The 25,146-nt window shown below is 44.6% G+C and overlaps 1 protein-coding gene across 3 annotated transcripts; it reads left to right on the forward strand.

The window, feature by feature from the left end:
- Window positions 1–10,663: 10,663 nt before the first annotated feature.
- Window positions 10,664–24,296, forward strand: LOC121567675 (aldehyde dehydrogenase, dimeric NADP-preferring). 3 transcript variants are annotated; one of them, XM_041877886.2, is made up of 11 exons: window positions 10,664–10,919; window positions 12,208–12,401; window positions 12,666–12,794; window positions 14,127–14,229; window positions 14,494–14,579; window positions 15,133–15,341; window positions 16,040–16,157; window positions 16,497–16,638; window positions 17,216–17,382; window positions 17,750–17,849; window positions 23,141–24,296. In XM_041877886.2, exons 2-11 carry the CDS (start codon window positions 12,246–12,248, stop codon window positions 23,431–23,433), a joined length of 1,503 nt encoding a protein of 500 aa, XP_041733820.1. In that variant the 5' UTR covers window positions 10,664–10,919; window positions 12,208–12,245; the 3' UTR covers window positions 23,434–24,296. The 3 variants fall into 3 exon arrangements, with proteins under 3 accessions (XP_041733820.1, XP_041733818.1, XP_041733817.1); XM_041877884.2 differs by having other exon boundaries at window positions 12,184–12,401; window positions 22,081–23,233; XM_041877883.2 differs by having other exon boundaries at window positions 22,081–23,233.
- Window positions 24,297–25,146: the final 850 nt, after the last annotated feature.

The raw sequence follows: 25,146 nt of genomic DNA on the forward strand, positions 1-25,146 counted from the left end.
GGTTTATATTCCTGAGAGCTTCTATCCAGTCCTCATTTGAGATTTCTGAACCAAGTTCTTGTTCCCAAGCCCTTTTAATGGTGTCTGTGGATACCTCTATGTGGGCCTGTAGCACATCATACAGTCTGGAGACCGACCCTTTTGAATGGGGTTTGACAAGGATCAAGCTATCTAATGTAGGACTATTTGGCTTCATGCCATACTGTGGGATGTGTGTCCTTAAGAAATTCCTGATTTGGAGGTATCTGAAAAAATGTGTTGTTGGCATGTTGAACTTTGCCTGTAGTTGTTGAAATGAAGCTAACTGACCATCTATGTATAGATTACCAATTGTTGTGAGCCCCTTCTCCCTCCACTGTGAAAACACCACATCATCCATTGCAGGGTGGAAAGCATGATTCCGGCTAATCGGGCTGTCTATGTACACAGTGGGTATGTTAAGAAAATCCCTAATCTGTTTCCAGATCCTAAGAGTATGACAAATGACTGGATTGGAGTCATAAGTGGCTTTTTTCACATATGATGGGCTATTAACAAGTGCAGGGAGTGAGGAACGTTGACAGGAGGCCTGCTCAATCAAAAGCCATGAAGGCATATCCTTCCGTCTCATCTCAGGTAAACTTTCCCTCCAGAAAGACACAATGTTCAGATTAGCAGCCCAATAATACAGTTTGAAGTGAGGAAGGCCAAAGCCCCCCTCTATCTTGTACTTGCATAAATGCTTCTTTGCAATTCTGGCTGCCTTGTTATCCCATAAAAATGGAGTTACTATTGAATCCAGTTTCTTAAAATAGCTTTGTGGTATGAAATTGGGTAGACATTGGAAGAGGTAAAGAAACCTGGGTAGGACAAACATTTTAATAGCGTTTATACGACCAACCAAGGAAATAGGCAGAGTTTTCCAGAAATCTATATTTTGTTTAAGCTGATATATTTTCATGTCCCAATTCACTTTCAATAGCTGGTCAAGGTCTCTTGTCACTACAATGCCAAGGCTTGTGAACTTGTCCCTCACTGTTCTAAGCGGGGTAGATTGCAGAAATTGCATATCCACAGGCCGTGATATTGGCATCATCTCACTTTTTTGCCAGTTTATCTTGTAGCCAGAGAAGGAGCCGAATGTGTTTATCAAGTTAAGTAATGGTGGAATAGACGTTTTAGGCTTGGACAAAAACAAAAGAACATCGTCTGCATATAGGGAAATTTTGTGCTGTGTGTCTTTTATTTTAACAGAAGCTATATCGGCACATGCCCGAATGCGCGTAGCAAGGGGTTCCATGGCTATAGCGAAGAGAGCAGGCGAAATAGGGCACCCCTGTCGGCACCCCTTGAACAGGCGGAATGACTGCGACATTTCCTGATTGGTCACCACGGACGCCATTGGGTGTGCATAAATAATTCTTATCCAATTAATAAATTCCTTTCCAAATCCGAAATGCTCCAGAACCGACATCATATACTTCCACTCAATCTGATCAAACGCCTTCTCTGCATCAAGAGCTATTACCACTGCCTCAACTTTATGATCATGATACATTACGTTGAAAAGGCGTCTCAAATTGTAGTATATATGTCGGCCCGGGATAAAACCTGTCTGGTCAGGGTGTATGATGTCGGAAATATATTTTTTCAATCGGTTTGCCAATATCTTTGTCAACACCTTGTTTTCTATGGGGAGTAACGACACGGGGCGATACGACGACATCTCCATGGAATCTCTATCTTTTTTCAAGATCAGGGCTATTGTAGCCTCATACAGTGTTTGCGGAGTTTGGTATTTTCTTTGGATTGTTGAAACATTCGCAGCATAAGTGGAGATAGACTAGCGCAGTACTTCTTATAGAATTCTATTACATATCCATCGGGCCCAGGGGCCTTGCTGTTTGGAAATTGTGCTATCGCTGTGTTAATTTCATCTAAGGTTATCCCTGCATCGAGTGCGGCAGCTGCCCCTGTCTAGTTTAGGAAGTTCACAATCAGCGAGAAAGCGCCCATAGTTTGTGGATCAGTAGCATCGCATTTTGATTGGTATAGCTCTGAGTAAAACTGTGCAAAGCATTTATTAATGTCCTGCGGATCTATTACTATTTTACCCTTCTTGTCTTTTATTTTGTGAATAGCTCTAGATGCTTGTACATGCCTTAGCTGTCTTGCTAATAATTTATGTGGTTTGTCCCCCAGTTCAAAATAACTTTGTTGCGTTCTAGCAAGTAAAGAGCCCACCCGTTTCGAAAGGATGGTATTGTATTCATACTTTAACTTTGTGATCTTCTCAAGGACTGTATACGAGGAATTTGTCCTAAAAACGTTCTCCTGTTCCCCTAACTCTCTTTCAATTTCTCTCAGCCTAGTATTGGCACGTTTCTTCCTCTCTGATGTATAAGAGATAATGTAACCTCTAATCACAGCCTTTAGAGATTCCCAAAGGGTGGAGTCGCCAACATCCCCCCGTGTCGTTAGTACTGAGGAAAAAGGCAATCTGCTCCTCCAAATACTGACAAAAAGCCTCATCTTTCAACAGGTATGCGTCTAAGCGCCACGGTCGCCGACCTGTCGACATATTGTCGAGTTTCAGCACCATGGACAGAGGAGAGTGGTCCGTAATTAGAATGGGGTGATAGGTAACCGACTCAGCTGCTGAGATTAGTTTGGAGTCCAACAAAAATAGTCAATTCTGGAATATGATTTATGAACTGATGAGAAGAAAGAATAATCCCTGTCTGTTGGGTGCGTCAGTCTCCAAATATCGACAATGTTAAGGTTTGTCATCAATGTATTTAGACAGACACTGGCATTTGATTGTTGAAGTGACCTTGATAGCTGTTTATCTAAAAGAGGGTCTAACGTACAGTTAAAGTCACCTCCAACAATAACACTTGTATCCGAGATATTTGGTATGGCCTTAAATACCCTTTGAAAAAATAATGGATCATCGAAGTTGGGTCCATATAAATTGACCAAGGTTATTGGTTTTGAATTCAGTGTACCAGCCACAATAATATACCGACCATTAGGATCTGAAATCGAGGTTGAGTAAACAAAAGGAATGTTTTTCCTTATCAGGATTGCTACCCCTCTCGCTTTTGCATCAAAGTTAGACTGGTATATCTGACCGATCCAGCCGACTCGTAGCTTGACCTGCGCGGGGCGTTTAATATGAGTTTCTTGAAGAAGCACTATGTCAGCACCCAGTGATTTAAGATGAGAAAAAACCTTAGCTCGTTTCACGACATGCCCTAATCCATTACAGTTCCAGCTGACTATCTTTATTCCACCTGGTCTACTCTGTGCTCGGTCACTATGTGGCATTTCTTATTTTAAAGCAAATTGCTGCTGTCATACAAAACCCAGAAGAAAAACGTCCCGCCGTGCGGGAGCTTGTCATGCCACCTGTACTAATAAACGTGAACATAAAACACAGACCCCAACCCCCTCCCGTCCCTTTACTGAGTGACTTCCCCAAACGAAGCACTCCTTGGCTAACACACAAACGTTAGGGTGTCTAGACATAAAGCTTGAACTAACTCGTTGCCTATAGATGCTCCGCATATAAACTAATATTAAATAACACTTAACTTAACTCTCATGTTAGGGGGTGAGTGGCGCTAAAACATGACATGCCAAACAATGCTATATTAGCCACAACATCTCACCTATCCTATAAGTCCCAATTTCTGATCTTCTGATCGAAAAGACATAGGCCGGAAATTCAATTCACACACATTCCTGGCCTGTATTTGGCCATTTAGCCTGCTGGCACAGCCGTTCTGTATCCTCAGCCGGGGAGCTTGCTTGTCAAGAACAGATCTGCCTCTTTTGCGTTGTCAAACGTACGTGTTGATCCTCGACTGTCACCTTAAACCGGGCTGGGAAGAGGAATCCATATCGGATGTTGGCCGCCCTGCATTTGTTGCGTACCTCATCATACTCTTTCCGTTGGTTCCTCACCTCCAAGGTAAGATCTGGGTAGAAAGACACCCTGGCTCCGTTGTAGTTAAGGGGGAACTTTTGACTAGCCAGCTTGAGGATGAGATCCCTGGTGTGGGGATAGTGCAGCCTTACAATGAATGGCCTTGGTGGCCCGCCCTTGGCCGGCTTCGTTGCCTGTGCTCTGTGTGCGCGGTCGATCAGGATGGCCGTTTTGAAGTGTTCACTCCCCAGCAATGCCGGTATCAGCTCCGAGACAAATTCAGTGGGTTTCCCTTTCTCCGTGTCCTCCTGGATCCCACATATTCGGATGTTCTGGCGTCTTGAATGCGACTCGAGCATTTCCAGTCGGGCCTTCAGGGTTTTGTTGTCATTTTTGAACGTTGCGCACTGTTTCTCTATGTCCTGTAGCCTGGCCTCGTGATCGATTGTCGTCTGCTCAACCTCGTGCACCCTTCCCTTAGTTGCCTTCACAGTTTCGGCCAAAGTCCCAATACTCTTTGAGATATCAGCCAACCTTGTGTCCACCTTCTTGCTTAGTGCGTTTATGGCAGCCAGTATGTCACTTTGAGTAGGATCTGTGGGGAACTCTTGGAAGCTAGCCTCTTCAGCTAGCTCCTCGTGGGTCGGCGACGTTGAAATTGGTTCGTTGTCTATCTCATTCCAATTATCTTGTTTAGCGCCCCCTTTTTTGTTGCCTTTTCCCTTTGTCATATTTGTTTGAAGTTATAGGTTGTGAGAGGTTAAGATAAATATTAATTTGTTTCAAAATTGAGCGGAGCTCTAGCAATGCACGTCTACTCCATAGCACGCTCTCTAGCGCCCCCTCACAACCCATACATTTATTATGGACACAGCGTGCTTACATTATTAGTTATCTTGTTATTGTTTGTTGTTAGTTGTTATTAGTCCCATCCTTCAATTCCATTCAACACCTCCCATCTATCTTTTAACACCATACATATAGGATTTCTATTTGCCATATATATTTCAACTGTACTGTGATATCTATAGTTTGTTATAAAGACATTTGTGGAGTGGTTGAAAAACGAGTTTTAATGACTCCAACCTATGTGTATGTAAACTTCAGACTTCAACTGTATATCAGTACACTCCTAACAACCGAAGCATTACCAAACTATTAGATCAAGTAAGCCTCAACTATCAAAATAGCTATTAATGTCTATCTTGACAAAATTCGACACTCTCTCATCTCATTGCCCTCCATACAAAAACTCCTCAATTGATTAATAATTAATGATCTTCTTAACATGGACACATTTTGGGTGGAGAAAACCCTCTCGCTTTGCCTCTTCCTCTCTGCTAACAAGTTACAGGGGTTTAACTAGATGAGATAGACTTTGTCAGAATTGACCAGAATTGACTTTTCGTAGCAGGTTAGGAGAACTTATGCAGCAGGTTAGGATAATTGGGTTAGGAAAAGGGTTAGGGTATACTTGGCCATAACATACTTTATGTGGGAAAATCAAACTCATAGAATAAATAGGAAAGTTGTACATGTCCCTAAATCTGAGGGTGGTGAAACGGATTCTACAACAACCAATGTCACTCCCTATAAATACACCACTATGGAACAATCATTGGACAGCTTTTCAGAATTCACCGATAAATTGGTCCACATGGAACACTAAAGGAATAGAAACCGTGAATGAGGTGGTAGTAGGAAATACAATTATTTCCATGACAGAATTAAAAAGCAGTTTTGGACTGACTAATGTAAACATTTTCAAATATATGCAACGTTAAAGTTTTATAGCACGAAATTCCCTCCACCTCTCCAGCAGCCTTCCCTCCACCTCTCCAGCAGCCTCCCCTCTACCTCTCCAGCAGCCTTCCCTCTACCTCTCCAGCAGCCTTCCTTCTCCAGCAGCCTTCCCTCTACCTCTCCAGCAGCCTTCCCTCTACCTCTCCAGCAGCCTTCCCTCTACCTCTCCAGCAGCCTTCCCTCTACCTCTCCAGCAGCCTTCCCTCCACCTCTCCAGCAGCCTTCCCTCCACCTCTCCAGCAGCCTTCCCTCCACCTCTAGTTGATCAGGAGGGTGATAGCAGAGACCTCTAGTTGATCAGGAGGGTGATAGCAGAGACCTCTAGTTGATCAGGAGGGTGATAGCAGAGACCTCTAGTTGATCAAGAGGGTGATAGCAGAGACCTCTAGTTGATCAGGAGGGTGATAGCAGAGACCTCTAGTTGATCAGGAGGGTGATAGCAGAGACCTCTAGTTGATCAGGAGGGTGATAGCAGAGACCTCTAGTTGATCAGGAGGGTGATAGCAGAGACCTCTAGTTGATCAGGAGGGTGATAGCAGAGACCTCTATTGGCATGAGGCACTACCACGGCCAGCACAGCTTTGACCAGCTCAGTCTGCCTCATTAAGAAGCTCAACATGGAGGCTGTGAACGTCATGCGTTACCCACCCCACACGGCTAAGAAGCTGGGCTGGGCACACTTCTTCATCCTGAAGCAGGTTAACCTGGGCAGGCTCAGATGCATGGCGCTACTGGCCCTGTTCTCTGCCCTGGCTGCCTTCATAGTACAGGTAAGATATTGAAATGAAATAATACGTCAAACAAGATGTGCAAAACACTTATTTCCAAAATGTTATTTGAGATATTTACATTTTAGTAGACGCTCTTATCCAGAGCGACTTACAGTTAGTGAGTGCATACATTTTTTATTTATTTTTTCATACTGGTCCCCCGTGGGAAACGAACCCACAACCCTGGCGTTGCAAACGCCATGCTCTACCATTTGAGCTACACGGAGATAACCCCAAGATAACCCCAAGATAACCCCAAGATAACCCCAAGATAACCCCAAGATAACCCCAAGATGGTGCCATGTGTTTACATGATGTGGTTAATAAGCCTCCAATCACAAGGTTTGGAAGTCGCTCTGGATGAGAGCGTCTGCTAAATGACGTAAATGTAAATATAAAAGGTTTTCATTGGGAAATGTGAAATGGAAGCCTCCAATCACAAGGTTTTCGTTGGGAGATGTGAAATGGAAGCCTCCAATCACAAGGTTTTCGTTAGGGAGATGTGAAATGGAAGCCTCCAATCACAAGGTTTTCATTGGGAGATGTGAAATGGAAGCCTCCAATCACAAGGTTTTCATTGGGAGATGTGAAATGGAAGCCTCCAATCACAAGGTTTTCATTGGGAGATGTGAAATGGAGGATACAAGACAGTGCAACACTTAATAAGCTCAGATTTCAGAACTCTGTGATGGGGTTTACTAAGTCACTCTGGATAAGTCGATCGCGACCGGTTGGTGACCACTGGTTTAGAGAAGCATGGATAGGTCCCAAACTGCACCCTATTCCCTATATAGTGCACTACTTTTGACCAGGGCCCAATGGGGTAAGTAGTGTACTGTGTAGGGAATAGGGTGCCATTTGGGACTCATCCCATAAGTGGAAACGATGCACAGTTGAGATCCCCACAATAGATCTCTGTCTTAGCTCCGCTGGTCATCAGGGCCCCTCCTACTGAAATACCATAGTGGTCTGTGTGAGGGCAGGGCGGGACTGGAGTGTCTCGGTCATTCGTGACTGATTTAATAACGAGAACCTCTCGGCGACCAGTGATCCAAGGAAGAGAGGGAGATATAGAGTGCCTCCCAAATGGCACTACTTGTATGCACTAAATAGGTAATAGGGTGCATTCAGGATGAATCCATAGCAGTTTATTGTGTGTCACTCTGACTGACTCATACTGCAGCTTGTTGGCTGAATAAAGTGTTGTTCTAGCATACATAGTTTATGTTGTCAACGGTTCTGTTTTCATATGAAAACAGTTGAGTTTATTAATACGATTAAATTATTATCTTGGGGAAGAAGAAAAAAAAACCCAGCTATTGTTATTCAATGAGCTATTTGTGTGTCTAAATGGGAAATGCTTCTATTTTCTCTCGTGGTCCCATCGTAAAAAAAAGTACATTTTCTCAAGAGATTTCAAGATGCATTATGAGAACATTCTCCCACAGCTCCAAAGACTAGGGTTATGGGCCCATAGAGCTCTGGTCAAAAGTAGTGCACTATATAGTAAATAGGGTGACATTGGGGACACAGCCCAACACAAGAATGGCTTTGTCACCGTCAGACAATGTATGGTGTTGTTGAAGAAATCTAACCACACAACACTAGCTACATGATCTACAGCCCCCTTTAATTACCCAGCATGCACCATTCTCCTCCATTAAATGAGGCCTTTGTTTTCCTGTACCTCTGTTTGTTGACCTCTACACTTCGTCCTCACATGAACAGTCCCTTTAAAGTATATCTGACTGCCAATCTCCTCATCTCTGTGACTTGCTGTGTCACTGTTGATTGTCATATTCACTTGTTGTCCTGTTTTGTTAATAGAGGTGAGAATGGGAGCCATTTTGTGCCTTGTGTTTCTTGCAGAGGTTCCTGCGGTGAGGCTGGCGTGGGGAAACTGGTGTTCCTGCGGTGAGGCTGGCGTGGGGAAACTGGTGTACGCGCGGCTCCACCGTCTTGGACCCAGATTTAGACTTGTAGTGGCTGGAGCAACAGTCATGGCTCAGTGTCAGTCTTAGCAAAATTGCAATAGTTTGCGTTTTTAATACAAATTATTAAACTTTTATTTAAACAATGGTTATGAACCATCAATCATTTTAGAGATGTGTATGATGCCAGTAACCCTGTATAATGCAGTTGTTTTTATTTCGTATTGTGTCCTATGCATTTCATTTCTGTTACATTGTTGAAAATGTATTCTAACCTCAATGAAAGACTGAGTACCATGCACTTATTCTGTGTATTATTCCTGGGTATTTCCTATTTCCTGTTTTGTAATGTAAAGAATGTGCCTCCTCTTGTTGTTCTACCCATTTTTATACTGATTATGTCCAATGGTACTCTGTTTAGTATGGAGGCCAAATATAATGTACTGTATGAATCATAGCCTACAACAGTATGATGAAACCATAGAATTAAGGAATCGGAGTAAGCAAATATTTTTAATAGGATCTCTATGGATTAAACTACCTGTATCATTTCAATCCATTTCCCTCTCAACCTGTATTATGGAGAGTCCAGCAAACATTTCTAGTTGTGTTTGTTGTGGTTTAAGTGTTGAAGCACACTTTTAAAATGTTTATCAAACACATTCATATGGATTGATAATGCCGTCTTGATATGCTACTGTGTAGGCCTTGTTTTGTAGTCTGATTTATCAGGGGGGGTGCTGCAGTATGTAGACTTCCTGTGAATGAGTCTATAATATGACTGTGGAGAGTTATTCATTTCAAATCAAAAGTGAAGTTATCTTGGTTTGTTGCACATTTATAAAAAAAAAAAAATGTATAATCAAATTCATCCCAAAGGTGTTCGATGGAGTTGAGGTCAGGGCTCTGTGCAGGCCAGTCAAGTTCTTCCACACCGATCTCAACAAACTATTTCTGTATGGACCTCGCTTTGTGCACGGGGGCATTGTCATGCTGAAACAGGAAAAGGGCTTCCACAAACTGTTGCCATGAAGTTGGAAGCACAGAATCATCTAGAATGTCATTGTATGCTGTAGCGTTAAGATTTCCCTTCACTGGAACTAAGGGGCCTAGCCCGAACCATGAAAAACAGCCCCAGACCATTATTACTCCTCCACCAAACTTTACAGTTGGCACTATGCATTGGGTCAGGTAACGTTCTCCTGGCATCCGCCAAACCCAGATTCGTCTGTCGGACTGCCAGATTGTGAAGCATGATACATCACTCCAGAGAATGAGTTTCCACTGCTCCAGAGTTCAATGGCGGCGAGCTTTATACCACTTCAGCCAACGCTTGGCATCCTGCATGGTGATCTTAGGCTTGTGTGCGGCTGTTCGGCCATGGAAAACCATTTCATTAAGCTCACGACCAACCGTTGTTGTGCTGACGTTGCTTCCAGAGTCAGTTTGGAACTCGGTAGTGAGTGTTGCAACCGAGGACAGCCGATTTTTACGCGCTACGTGCTTCAGCACTCTGCGGTCCCTGTCTGTGAGCTTGTGTGGCCAACCACTTCCTGGCTGAGACGTTGTTGCTCCTAGAAGTTTCCACTTCACAATAACAGCAATTACAGTTGACTGGGAAGCTCTAGCAGGGCAGACATTTGCCGAATCCACTAATTTGAAGGGGTGTCCACATACTTTTGTATATATAGTGTACTGTGGATCATTTAACTATTTGATTTTGAATTTTAGGACCCCTTTGGATATAAAAAAGAAATATGAACAAATGATTTGAAAAAAATATTGATTTTGGCCTTTACTACAAAAGCCCATAGAAACGAATTGAATAACAGGTTCATAAATGGCAAGAAGGACAGTCAAATAATAAATAATAAGGTTTTGAAGTGTCTGTCCTAAATCTAGGATTTAAAAAAATTGTAACTCAGGATATATATATATATATATATAGATTTTACACATATTTAATTAATTTAATGAAGAAAATTCTGGGTCATTGTTACCATTTGTGGGCCATTTTAGGGCTGACCATTGCCTTTTTATAGCTCGTTTTCCATAAAGGCAAATAATGCCATTAATTAGCAAAAAATGCAAAAACTGCTAATTTGAGTAGGCTACCGTCTGCGGGTAAACCGATACAACCGGTAGCCTCGAGCAATAAACAAACGTTAATTGTCCAGCCACGTGCCTCCCACGGTTACGTCAGTGAGGCAGAAACTGGGCAGAACAGAAGATACAGCACGGGGGGCATAACGCAGTTGACCTCGTTGGTAATGAGACATCGATAGCGGCGCATTCTTTCACACGGCGAATGCTTCTTTTTTTTAATGCAAGAAGTTTGCACAGAATCGTAAAGTTTCTGATATCGGTTTTTTTTTAACACTGTCCCGCAGGATTTAACTTTTTGTAGAAGTTTATTTGTTGTCATTAATTTTTTGCGGTCTTCCGACTAATGGATGTAACTTATTGACAACAGGCAATATTCCCGTGTGCTTCTATCATTCATGTGTGAGTATTGGAAACGTTGTTTTATTTTTTTTTCTGTATTTGATGATGTAACTTAGTTAAGCTTTATAAAACAGACTAAATACTGTTCAGTCCTTCTTTATTGGACGGTGAAAGCGTCATAATTTACCAGTTCATGATTATTTCAACATATTTGACAACCAACATATGTAAACTCATTTTTAAGTAATATTTTATATTCCACATTTAGGTTGACGGTAAAAAAAAGAAAAAAAAAAAAGAACTGAATAGTACTTTCAAAGTACTGTTGACCCTGTAGTTATTCCTCCATTGTAGACCATAAATGCTACTTTTGTGCTCAACCTCTGTTGAATCCTGCTTCATATCAGGTGCAAAGTTGATTAGATGCTGTAATATACTCTTCAAAAACATAATACAGTAGGCCTACTTCATATTTGTTGATTTTAGCAGACCACAAATGCACTGGACATTCATTTGATGGTTTGGGATAATTCTCTGCAATTTCTTCATGGAAGTATTCGAAGGCAAATCTATGATAAACCAATATACTGTAATTATTAAAAACAATGATCTTTCATAAGACATTTAGTTAGATGCAGTATATAGTCATGTATGATACAAGTGTAAGGATGTCGCTGTGTCTGTCTACTGTACATTACAGGTGTATTCTAGTGACATGTCCCTGTGTCTGTCTGAACAGGTGTATTCTAGTGACATGTCGCTGTGTCTGTCTGAACAGGTGTATTCTAGTGACATGTCGCTGTGTCTGTCTGAACAGGTGTATTCTAGTGACATGTCGCTGTGTCTGTCTGAACAGGTGTATTCTAGTGACATGTCGCTGTGTCTGTCTGAACAGGTGTATTCTAGTGACATGTCGCTGTGTCTGTCTGAACAGGTGTATTCTAGTGACATGTCCCTGTGTCTGTCTGAACAGGTGTATTCTAGTGACATGTCGCTGTGTCTGTCTGAACAGGTGTATTCTAGTGACATGTCGCTGTGTCTGTCTGAACAGGTGTATTCTAGTGACATGTCGCTGTGTCTGTCTGAACAGGTGTATTCTAGTGACATGTCCCTGTGTCTGTCTGAACAGGTGTATTTTAGTGACATGTCGCTGTGTCTGTCTGAACAGGTGTATTCTAGTGACATGTCGCTGTGTCTGTCTGAACAGGTGTATTCTAGTGACATGTCGCTGTGTCTGTCTGAACAGGTGTATTCTAGTGACATGTCGCTGTGTCTGTCTGAACAGGTGTATTCTAGTGACATGTCCCTGTGTCTGTCTGAACAGGTGTACTTTGTGTGTACTCTACAGTGGCTGTGTGTCCGGGTGTGTGCTGGTGACCGGTTGCCATGGAGAGGCAGGTGGTGCAGCAGGCCAGGGAGGCCTTCCTCGCGGGGCGGTCGCGACCCCTGGAGTTCAGAGTTCAGCAGCTCAAGTCCCTCCAGAGGATGATCACAGACAGACAGGGAGAGATCGCCACTGCCCTCAAACAGGACATCAACAGGGTAAGCTTCAAAACATACAGTAGTTCATAAATTGGAGCTGTGGTAGTCTGAGGCCATCAGCCTTGTAAATAAGTCTCAAACTAACACGGATCTGAACTATGAATTCTCTCTTCCTCAGGCTGCCTTTGAAAGTTTAAAGTGTTGGGAGTAACTGTACAAATACATGGACTTATACATGTTGATCATTTTGCTAAATTGTTCAGGAAGTTTACTGTGGAAATACCCATATCTCACATCAATAAACCTCACCTTGCGTTTCCACAGAGCCAGTACGACACCCCGCTGTTGGAGCTGATCGGCCTGGAGAATGAGATCAGCCTGGCTGTGTCGAAGCTGGCCCAGTGGGCTGCTCCTCGGCCTGTAGAGAGGAGCCTCCTCACCATCTCAGACCAGGTACAGTATGGACGACCTGTCTTAGCACTACATCAGTCCATTACATCAGCCATTTACATCAGTCCTTTACAGCAGCCATTTACATCAGTCCTTTACAGCAGCCATTTACATCAGGCCTTTACAGCAGCCCTTTACAGCAGTCCTTTACAGCAGTCCTTTACATCAGCCATTTACAGCAGTCCTTTACAGCAGTCCTTTACAGCAGTCCTTTACAGCAGTCCTTTACAGAAGTCCTTTACAGCAGCCCTTTACAGCAGCCCTTTACAGCAGTCCTTTACAGCAGCCATTTACAGCAGTCATTTACAGCAGTCCTTTACACCAGTCCTTTACAGCAGCCATTTACATCAGTCCTTTACAGCAGCTATTTACAGCAGTCCTTTACAGCAGTCCTTTACAGCAGCCATTTACAGCAGCCATTTACAGCAGCCATTTACATCAGTCCTTTACATCAGTCCTTTACAGAAGTCCTTTACAGCAGTCCTTTACAGCAGTCCTTTACATCAGTCCTTTACAGCTGCCATTTACAGCAGTCATTTACAGCAGCCATTTACAGCAGCCATTTACAGCAGCCCTTTACAGCAGTCCTTTACAGCAGCCATTTACAGCAGTCCTTTACAGCAGTCCTTTACATCAGTCCTTTACATCAGTCCTTTACATCAGTCCTTTACATCAGTCCTTTACATCAGTCCTTTACATCAGTCCTTTACTGCAGTCCTTTACAGCAGCCATTTACAGCAGCCTTTACATCAGTCCTTTACAGCAGCCCTTTACAGCAGTCCTTTACATCTGTCCTTTACAGCAGTCCTTTACAGCAGCCATTTACAGCAGTCCTTTACAGCAGTCCTTTACAGCAGTCCTTTACATCAGTCCTTTACAGCAGCCATTTACAGAAGCTATTTACAGCAGTCCTTTACAGCAGCCATTTACAGCAGCCATTTACATCAGTCCTTTACATCAGTCCTTTACATCAGTCCTTTACATCAGTCCTTTACAGCAGTCCTTTACAGCAGTCCTTTACAGCAGTCCTTTACATCAGTCCTTTACAGCAGCCATTTACAGCAGTCCTTTACACTTAACTACACTGTTAGAAACAAAATTATATCTATAACCTAAATTGGTTCTGCCGCTATCCCATTTGAATAACCCTTTCAACAGAGGGTTCTACATTAAACCCAAAAGGGTTCTACCTGGAACTCAAAAGGGTTCTTCCATGGGGATGCCGAATACCCTTTTGGAACCTTTTTTTCTAACTGTGTATGTATGTAAATGATTTAGACACTGACTGAGGGCCCGGGGATTAATAAAGTTGAATTGAATGTAATGTAATTGAAGGTGTACATCCAGCCGGAGCCCCTGGGAGTGGTCCTCATCATCGGGGCCTGGAACTACCCCTGGGCCCTCACCCTGCAGCCCCTGGTCGGGGCCATCGCTGCAGGTACGCCCCCCTCCCCCCCATTCCTCCATAGCTGTGTAATCTTCAGCTGCCCCCTTCACTCCTACTTTTCCCACCTCTGTAGTTGTCTTTTATTCAGCTATGTCTCTCCATCCCTTCATCCTTCACCGACATACACACCATTATCCATCTCCCTAGTTGTCTTGCATTCTGCTACCACTGAGTGATGTCATCCCATTCACACACACACTATTAGTGATGTCATCCCATTCACACACTGTTCATTCTCTCTCTCTCTCTCTGCAGGCAATGCAGCTGTGGTGAAGCCGTCTGAGCTGAGTGAATACTCTGCTAGTCTCCTCAAAGCTCTGCTCCCAAGATATCTGGACCAGGTCCTTATTCTATTCTCCCTTGTCTGCTGTAGAAGAATACTGTATGTCTCCTTAAAGGGATAGTACGCAGCACGCTTAAAGGGATAGTATGCAGCCCGCTTAAAGGGATAGTATGCAGCACGCTTAAAGGGATAGTACGCAGCACGCTTAAAGGGATAGTACGCAGCACGCTTAAAGGGATAGTACGCAGCACGCTTAAAGGGATAGTACGCAGCACGCTTAAAGGGATTGTACGCAGCACGCTTAAAGGGATAGTACTCAGCACGCTTAAAGGGATAGTACGCAGCAAGCTTAAAGGGATAGTACGCAGCACGCTTAAAGGGATAGTACGCAGCACGCTTAAAGGGATAGTACTCAGCACGCTTAAAGGGATAGTACGCAGCACGCTTAAAGGGATAGTACGCAGCCCGCTTAAAGGGATAGTACACAGCACACTTAAAGGGATAGTATGCAGCACTCTTAAAGGGATAGTACACAGCATGCTTAATTTGCAAGCATCTTAGCAACTTTGGTTCTGGGGTGACCTGTCCCTTTAACGTTGGGGTCTTTCCAGGAGCTGTACCCTGTAGTGTGTGGGGGCGTGTCAGAGACCCAGGAGTTGCTGCGTCAGCGTTTCGACCACGTCTTCTACACAGGGAACAGCACTGTGGGTAAACTGGTGATGGAGGCGGCCGCCCGACACCTCACCCCTGTCACCCTGGAGCTGGGGGGGAAGAGCCCCTGTTACATCGATAAGGACGTCGACCTCAGAGTCGCATGCCGGTCAGTAACCCGAATGCAGTTCGTAATATTTACATGTGGTCTGTAGTACATGTGTTCCGTAATATAGCAGCCATATTGTTGGTCAAGGTAACAGCCCCACCACCTGTTACTATCAGCGAGAGATGACATAGTGAGCTAGCTTTAGCAGTTAGCACTTTGATAGGGAGTTTTGTACTAGTTAGCATCTTTGCCTAGCTAGGCAGTTTCAGCTAACGTGTATTAGTTTAGCATCGTGGCTAATGTTTTTGCGGTGGCAGTTGGTGATGTAGAAAGCTGAGAAAGATGGGAGGAGCAGGGTTTAAGGGTCATAGGGTTGCAAAATTGTGGAAACCTTCCCAAAATTCCAAGGTTTTCCAGAAATCCCATTCGGAAGATTCCCGGAGCCAGAAGGGAATAATCAGGAAATATATAATCCTCCACCCAGGATTTCTGAAAAACTAGGGAATTTGGGGATTTTTTTCCAGAATTGTTCAACCCTAAGGGGTCGTTATATGTAATGAGACAACAGCATGCTTAGCTCCTTTTCCAAACCGTCAACATCAGAAGGCTTGAAACGGAAAAAATGTTCAAGGTGGATGCGAAAGATGAAATATGTATGGAAAAGATTCATGTGGATATATTGATTTGATCTCTGTGTTTTTTTTTGGTTTTAGTGTATTTTCTTATTTTTTCTGCCATGTTGATTTTGTTCACCGCAGGCGTATCACGTGGGGGAAGTTTGTGAACTGTGGTCAGACGTGCATCGCCCCAGACTACATCCTGTGTGAACCCAGCATCCAGAACAGAGTGGTGGAGGGCATCCGGCAGACACTACTGGTCTCTTACCTCATCTCTATCTCTGTCTCTACTGTAGCTAGCTAGCAAGAATGCTACGATAGCTCTGTGAATGGATTACTACTTTTATTACATTGTACGTTACTGAACACAGTATGGTTTCAATTCAGGTTTTCAATTCAGGAAGTGAAATGAAATTGTTAGATTCATAAATAAAACACTTAGGGAGGGGGGGTCCATTGTTTTCTATGGGAATTTTCCCAATTCGTGAATTTAATTTCAATTCACTTCCTGAATTGACCCCAACCCTGATTGACTGTAGGTACCAACCCGCTACTCTCAGCTAGCATCTAATACACAAATTTTTTTCCTTAATCCCAGGAGTTTTATGGGCCTGACCCCAAATCCTCCCCTGACTACGGCCGCATCATCAACCAGCGCCACTTTAACCGCGTAATGGCTCTACTGGATGGCTACACAGCAGCTGTAGGGGGGCAGAGTGACGCGTCGCAGCGCTACATCGGTACGCAGTCTCATTGGGTTCACAGATATTTGGTGACACATTAGTTAGCAGTTGGCAGACATTGATTGTAATAGTGCAATATATTTGACCAAGGGTTGCAACATGCCCGGTACCTTTCCCAAAGTTCCAAGGTTTTCCAGAAATCACAATTGGAGAATTACATTTGAGTCATTTAGCAGACGCTCTTGTCCAGAGTAGTGAGTGCATACATTTTTAATTTGTACTGGTCCCCCATGGGAATCAAACCCACAACCCTGGCGTTGCAAATGCCATGCTCTACCAAGTGAGGCACACGGGACCACGTGTGGCTCAGTTGGAGGATTCCCTCCCTACTTAGTCCCTCTTGATTCCAGGAATCGCCCAACTGGGATTGCTCTAAATGGGAATCCTCCAAACTAAGAATTTACCATTTTGAGAATTATCCAACTGGGATTCCTCCAACTGGGATTCCTGGAATGCCTTGGAACTTTGGGAAAGTTCCCCGTAATGTTGCAATTGGGAATCCTCCGGCTGGGATTTCTGAAACACTTGAGAGCTATGCTTGGTCTGTCAACGACCTTGACCCCTGACCCCTCAGCCCCCACGGTGGTGAAGGACGTGCCCCCCCAGGCTAGGCTGATGCAGGAGGAGATCTTCGGCCCCCTGTTGCCCATAGTGACCATCAGCGACATAGACGACGCCATCCACTTCCTCAACGAGAGAGAGAAGCCCCTGGCGCTCTACGTCTTCTCCTCCAACAAGAAGGTAAGGTCTGGAGGGAGCTAGTGAGCCAGCTATGGACTAGGGCCTGTGCACCTGTGGAGCTCTTAGAGAACGTTATTAGTGTAAAGCAACATGGTGAAACTTCAGAGGACAAGGTGGAGCTTACACCTGCCAAATCCACTCAAATCTCCACAATTGGGCATAGGGCTTAGGGGTTTATTTGGGATTGGGCATGGGTCACTTTTAGTTGAGCTCCTGTTGAAATTAAGTTTATATTCTGTAAGAAGATCATCTGTTACTGTGGCAACAACAACTGTACTTATTTTGGTATGTACAGTATGTATTTACATATGGGGGGCTGATAAAAGACATCTGGCTTTCCCCCCCTCTTTCTGTCTCTGTCAATAAGGTGGTAAAGCGAATGCTGGCTGAGACCACCAGTGGCGGGGTGACGGTCAACGACGTTATGATGCACTACGCCCTCAACTCTCTGCCCTTTGGGGGTGTAGGTAAGAAAACTGTCTTATAATACTTTACTCTTAGGCCAAGTCTTTAGGATACGGCCTAGCCAGTCTTTGGGATAAGGCCTAGCCAGTCTTTGGGATACGGCCTAGCCAGTCTTTGGGATACGGCCTAGCCAGTCTTTGGGATACGGCCTAGCCAGTCTTTGGGATACGGCCTAGCCAGTCTTTGGGATACGGCCTAGCCAGTCTTTGGGATACGGCCTAGCCAGTCTTTGGGATACGGCCTAGCCAGTCTTTGGGATACGGCCTAGCCAGTCTTTGGGATACGGCCTAGCCAGTCTTTGGGATAAGGCCTAGCCAGTCTTTGGGATACGGCCTAGCCAGTCTTTGGGATAAGGCCTAGCCAGTCTTTAGAAACTGCCTAGCCAGACCTCTGGTGGATATACAGTATGTTGGCACGCTAGCCGGTATTGGACCGATGCTGGTTAACTGACGGCAGCTAATAAGACTAAGCAATTAACCAATTAAAATGTTGATCTGTGTCCATAAATATAATAAAAATATACAAGCAAGCATTAGATAATGAGTTGGCGTCGAATAGCAAGAATTGGTCTGAGAATTGTCTATATCAAAGGCAGATATTTAATTAACATTGTACAATGAATGGATTCACATACAAGGCATAAATCTTAAGTTACAAGCATTAACAAGCATTACAAGGCATTATCCCAAGCATATACACTACCGGTCAAAAGTTTGGACACCTACTCATTCAAGGGTTTTCTTTATTTTGACTATTTTCTACATTGTAGAATAATAGTGGAGACATCACAACTATGAAAGAACAGAAGATAGCCCTATTGACCAAGTCCATATTATGGCAAAGAGAAACGACAGTCCATCATTACTTTAAGACATGAAGGTCAGTCAATATGGAAAATTTCAGTCACAAAAACCATCAAGCACGATGATGAAACTGGCTCTCATAAGGACCGCCACAGGAATGGAAGACCCAGAGTTACCTCTGCTGCAGAGGATAAGTTCATTAGAGTTACCAGCCTCAGAAATTGCAGCCCAAATAAATGCTTCACAGAATTCAAGTAACAGACACATCTCAACATCAACTGTTCAGAGGAGACTGTGTGAATCAGGCCTTCATGGTTGAATTGCTGCAAAGAAACCACTACTAAAGGACACCAATAAGAAGAAGAGACTTCCTTGGGCCAAGAAACACGAGCAATGGACATTAGACCGGTGGAAATGTGTCCTTTGGTCTGGAGTCCAAATTGGAGATTTTTGGTTCCAACCGCCGTGTCTTTGTGAGACGCGGTGTGGGTGAACGGATGATCTCCGCATGTGTATTTCCCACCGTAAAGCATGGAGGAGGAGGTGTGATGGTTTGGGGGTGCTTTGCTGGTGACACTGTCTGTGCTTTATTTAGAATTCAAGGCACACTTAACCAGCATGGCTACCACAGCATTCTGCAGCTATACGCCATCCCATCTGGTTTGGGCTTAGTGGGACTATCATTTGTTTTTCAACAGGACAATGACACAACACAACTCCAGGTTGTGTAAGGGCTATTTTACCAAGAAGGAGAGTGATGGAGTGCTGCATCAGATAACCTGGCCTCCACAATCCCCCGACCTCAACCAAATTGAGAAGGTTTGGGATGAGTCGGACGGCAGAGTGAAGGAAAAGCAGCCAACAAGTGCTCAGCATATGTGGGAACTCCTTCAAGACTGTTGGAAAAGCATTCCAGGTGAAGCTGGTTGAGAGAATGCCAAGATTGTGCAAAGCTGTCATCAAGGCAAAGGGTGGCTATTTGAAGAATCTCAAGTATAAAATATATTTTGATTTGTTTAACACTTTTTTTTTTTGGGTTACTACATGATTCCATACGTGTTATTTCATAGTTTTGATGTCTTCCCTATTATTCTACAATGTAGAAAATAGTAAAAATAAAGAAAAACCCTTGAGTGAGTAGATGTTCTACAACCTTTTACTTGTAGCGTAGATCCTAAAGTTAACTTACAGGACAAAACATGAACACAGAGCTGCGTACTAGGCCAGAGGCCTGGAGGCTCTAGGAAATGAGAATGTATCATACAACCTTCCTCAGTGAACCGGATACAGGATAAGAGAGAGAGAACAAATGCATTTAAAACCATTTATAACATCTGAAGGTGTAACCTTCTCAACCCAAAACCAACCATCATTGACCAATTAAACGATACCAAGTTGACAGTAACCTGACCACCAAGACCCAACCTCCACAGGGTGTCACAGCATCTAAAGGCTTGTGTGGGGGATGAGGCCGATGTAAATAAGACAGAGTTCCTGAGAGGAACATAACACCCCTTTGAGTAATTCAGAGTTCACCCTGTACAGATACAAGTTACCACAGAGATCACACATCCATATAGAAAGCTTCAGAGTTGTCCTCAGTGAACAACTTTCAAATAGATACCAGACATGGATACTATAATATTATTCTGTCACAATAGTCAGTCCTCTGGGTACTGTAACTTTGCCTTGATGTAGGTCCCGTGTAACTCAATTGGTAGAGCATGGCGCTTGCAACGCCAGGATTGTGGGTTCGATTCCCACGGGAGGCCAGTATAAAAAATAAAATAATGTATGCACTCACAGTCGCTCTTATCCAGTTAGCAAGTCGCTCTGGATAAGAGCGTCTGCTAAATGACTAAAATGTAACAGAGAGATACATTTTGGCCCCTCAGAGGGGGAAGGGCTGACTAGTGCAGCTCCAGGTGAGAACACATAAATTAGAGCCGAGCCAACAATGCCCCCCCTAACTTTATGCCTATGGTAGTGATGCTTAACACGACCTTATTCCAACACTACCACACATTTGTCCAGGACAACACCTGCTAGTCAAGCCTTGGGCAAACTTCTAATGTAAGTAACTTACTAACTTTACTTACATATCGGCCACAGAGGTCAGTGGGAATAGCAAGCATCAAACGTAGCGCGCCCTTGGGTCTGAGCTGGAGGGTAGCGCGTCCTTGGGACTGAGTTGGAGGGTAGCACGTCCTTGGGACTGAGTTGGAGGGAAGCACGTCCTTGGGACTGAGTTGGAGGGTAGCACGTCCTTGGGACTGAGTTGGAGGGTAGCACGTCCTTGGGACTGAGTTGGAGAGTAGCGCATCCTTGGGACTGAGTTGGAGGGTAGCGCATCCTTGGGACTGAGTTGGAGGGTAGCACGTCCTTGGGACTGAGTTGGAGGGTAGCACGTCCTTGGGACTGAGTTGGAGGGTAGCGCATCCTTGGGACTGAGTTGGAGGGTAGCACGTCCTTGGGACTGAGTTGGAGGGTAGCAGGTCCTTGGGACTGAGTTGGAGGGAAGCACGTCCTTGGGACTGAGTTGGAGGGTAGCAGGTCCTTGGGACTGAGTTGGAGGGTAGCGCGTCCTTGGGACTGAGTTGGAGGGCCTCCCGAGTGGCGCAGTGGTCTAAGGCACTGCATCGCAGTGCTAGCTTTGCCACTAGAGATCCTGGTTGGAGTCCAGGCTCTGTCGCAGCCGGCCGTGACCGGGAGACCCATGGGGTGGCGCACAATTGGCCCAGCACCGTCCAGGGTAGGGGAGGGTTTGGCCGGCAGGGATGTTCTTGTCCCATCGCGCACTAGCGACTCCTGTGGCGGGCCGGGAGCAGTGCATTCTGACTCGGTCGCCAGGTGCACAGTGTTTCCTCCGGCACATTGGTGCGGCTGGCTTCCGGGTTAAGCGGGCACTGTGTCAAGAAGCAGTGCGGCTCGGCTCGGTTGGGTTGTGTTTCAGAGGACGCACGACTCTCGACCTTCGCCTCTCCCATGTCCGTACGGGAGTTGCAGCGATGGGACAAGACTGTAACTACCAATTGGATACCACTGAATTGGGGAAAAAAGGGGGTAAAAAAAACAAAGGACTGAGTTGGCGGGGAGCAAGTCCTTGGGACTGAGTTGGAGGGTAGCACGTCCTTGGGACTGAGTTGGAGGGTAGCACGTCCTTGGGACTGAGTTGGAGGGTAGCACATCCTTGGGACTGAGTTGGAGAGTAGCACGTCCTTGGGACTGAGTTGGAGGGTAGCGGTTCCTTGGGACTGAGTTGGAGGGAAGCACGTCCTTGGGACTGAGTTGGAGGGGAGCACGTCCTTGGGACTGAGCTGGAGAAATACTGCTAGAGCGTCATGCAGCTAACATCTAATCCTTAACAACAAGTCACATGACCCTCTGACCCCTCCTTTGACCCTAGCCCTGTGACCTCTGAACCCCACAGGTCAGAGCGGAACAGGCAGGTATCATGGGAAGCACACCTTTGACCAGTTCAGCCACCATCGGGCGTGTCTGGTCAAGTCCCTGGGCATGGAGGAGGTCAACATGGCGCGGTACCCACCCCAGAACCGCCAGAAGGCTCGCAGGGTCAGGCTGGCCATGAGGACCCCACTGGTCGACTTCTCCAGGAAAACCTACGTGTGGGCCGTGACGGCCACCGTCTTTGCTTTCGGTCTCTTGGTCACCTTGACAGCCATCCTGCTAATCGCTGGTGGCCTGAACTGCACCTGTTGGAGGGTCTGGCAAATCTGGCGCTAGCCGGTCTCTACCTGTATTGGCCAACGCACATTCAACGAAAGACATGTCCCTGTGCCTGTGTCTGGTTCCCCTGGCTTTAGAATAATGTCTAATGTCTTTGTCTGGCTTTGTGTGTCTGACACTGTGACTAAACACACAATCTTGGTGGTGCAAACCCCTGGCTGCTGTTAGTGTTGTCAGCCTGCCACCACCGATCCTCTGGAATGACGATGAGCAACTGATTTTGCCGATGGCGGGCTGCTGTATGCTTGCTAGATGTGTTTTTCTAATCTTCCATTCTAATCTATTATTTCATTCTAATCTAACAGCCAATCTATCGTTTATCTTTGTTTGTTTAAAGATTGTTAAAGCACTGAAAAGTTAGATCTAACTTAGGGATAGGGGGGATACCTAGTCAGTTGCTCAACTGAATGCATTCCACCGAAATGTGCCTTCCGCATTTAACCCAACCCCATCTGAATCAGAGAACCACCTGACTGCTTTCACACATATCCTAACAGTAATAGAAGAGGTTTTCTGGAAGGGAAAGCAGCATACAGTAGCCAACATAGGGCATCCTTGAATTTGGACTAGGGCTGCAAATTCCAGCAACTTTCCCAAATGTCCCAGGTTCTCCAGAAATCCTGGCTGGAGGATCCTCGATTTCCTGTTTATTCCCTCCTGATTCTGGGAATCTTCCAACTGGAATTTCTGGGAAACGCTGCTTGAACATCATAACGTCTAACATCGCTAACCCCACTCCACAGGTCAGAGCGGAACAGGCAGGTATCATGGGAAACACACCTTTGACCAGTTCAGCCACCATCGGGCGTGTCTGGTCAAGTCCCTGGGCATGGAGGAGGTCAACATGGCGCGGTACCCACCCCAGAACCGCCAGAAGGCTCGCAGGGTCAGGCTGGCCATGAGGACCCCACTGGTCGACTTCTCCAAGGGCACCTACATCTGGGCCGTCACGGCGTCCATTGTGGCTCTGGGACTCCTGGTCGCCCTAACTGTGATTCTAATACTAGCGGCTGGTGTCAGCTGCACCTGTTGGTGATTTGATGGAAAGATACAGTGGAGTTAGGGTTGCACATTTTGGTAACTTTCCCCAAAATTCCCCGGTCTCCCAGAAATCTCTTATGATTCCCTTATGATTCCGGGAATCTTCCTACCTTTCTCAGGAAAACCTGGTAATTTTGGGAAAGAGTTGATACACCATGGACTGTGGTATTAATACATGAATGTCAAGCCATTATGTGAGTATTATTGGTCCGTACCTTCCATGTCTTCATTTTTTTTATTATTATTTCTGTTGTATCTAATTAATGTTTTTACGTTTTTTAATGACATTACATAATACTATTCATGAAGTTCTCTCACTTGACTACAGTTAAAAAGATGAAGTAGGCTAATCAATGAACTACTGTATTGAAAACCATGTTTTTTTTAGTGCGGTCGGTCTAATGTTCTTCACACGTACAATTTTGATGAATATCCCCCAGTGTTACAGAAATTATGTTGCCTCTTTCCTTTAAAGTGGATGGTGGTACTAGAGGGTACTAAATGCAGCTGTCAGCGTTGATTTGATTATCCTGCTACACCTGGTAGCCCTGCCTGGTCTGTACAATAATGTCAATTCAATCTTTATTGTCCCAGTCGGGACGTGCCTTTTGTGTCTCTCCTGATACAGTTGCACACACCCAGGGCGCGTCCCAAATGACACACTATTCCTGATTTAGTGCACTACTTTTGAACAGCGCCCATAGAGCTCTAGTCAAAAGTAGTGCACTACATATATAGAGAGAATAGGATGCCATTTGGGACAGACGTACCGTACAATATACACTTGAGTGGACAAAACATTAGGAACTCTTTCCATAACATAGACTGACCAGGTGAATCCAGGTGAAAGCTATGATCCCCCTTATTGATGTCACTTGTTAAATCCACTTCAAACAGTGTAGATGAAGGGGAGGAGACCGGTTTAAAGAAGGATTTTAAGCCTTGAGACAATTGAGACATGGATTGTGTATGTGTGCCATTCAGAGGGTGAATGAGCAAGACAACATATTTAAGTGGGGGTGGGGGTTCTTAATTGATACTCGATAACAGAAGACATGCTTCACATGCTGGGGTGAAATGTATGCCAACTATCTTTTTAACATCACAAAGTAGTGTAATACCAACTTAGGTTTAAACTGTAAGTGACAATGTTTGTTTTACCCAGAGAGTTTTTAACAGTGGTTTTATATACAGTACTGTGTTTAGGCTGTCACGAACTGTTGTCATACATTAAACACCAGGTGGAAGCAGAGACCTGCTCTGATTTTACCAACGTTATCATAAATGACCACCCAGGGGGAGTTAGATGCTCTTGGATGACTTTCTCTTCTCAGCTGTTTAGTAGCCTGTGGGTTAATGCTGGTGAAGACAGCCAGGCATTATGGAGTAAGGGTTCACTCACTGTTGTCAATAAAAAATAAAAATAAAATAATGGTGTCAATGAAAAAAACAATGGTGTAATGTCTAGAGGTTTAGTCTGGTATGGTTTAACTGGTGCCATAAAGCTGCTCATACCCATTACTGTGAAACAGAAGGTGTGGAGGTTATAAACAGTGTTACTGTGAAACAGAGGGAGTAGAGGTTATAAACAGTGTTACTGTGAAACAGAGGGGGTAGAGGTTATAAACAGTGTTACTGTGAAACAGAAGGTGTGGAGGTTATAAACAGTGTTACTGTGAAACAGAGGGAGTAGAGGTTATAAACAGTG

The sequence above is a fragment of the Coregonus clupeaformis genome, chromosome 6 (genome assembly GCF_020615455.1).
Source record: "Coregonus clupeaformis isolate EN_2021a chromosome 6, ASM2061545v1, whole genome shotgun sequence".
Classification (NCBI taxonomy): domain Eukaryota; kingdom Metazoa; phylum Chordata; class Actinopteri; order Salmoniformes; family Salmonidae; genus Coregonus; species Coregonus clupeaformis.

Excerpts from the sequence above, each read along its gene's own strand:
- LOC121567675 (XM_041877884.2), top strand. The coding sequence starts at position 12,246 with ATGGAGAGGCAGGTGGTGCAGCAGGCCAGGGAGGCCTTCCTCGCGGGG. Across the intron at positions 12,795-14,126 it reads TCCTCACCATCTCAGACCAG|GTGTACATCCAGCCGGAGCC; the intron begins GTACAGTATGGA and ends ATGTAATTGAAG. Across the intron at positions 16,639-17,215 it reads CGCGTCGCAGCGCTACATCG|CCCCCACGGTGGTGAAGGAC; the intron begins GTACGCAGTCTC and ends CTGACCCCTCAG.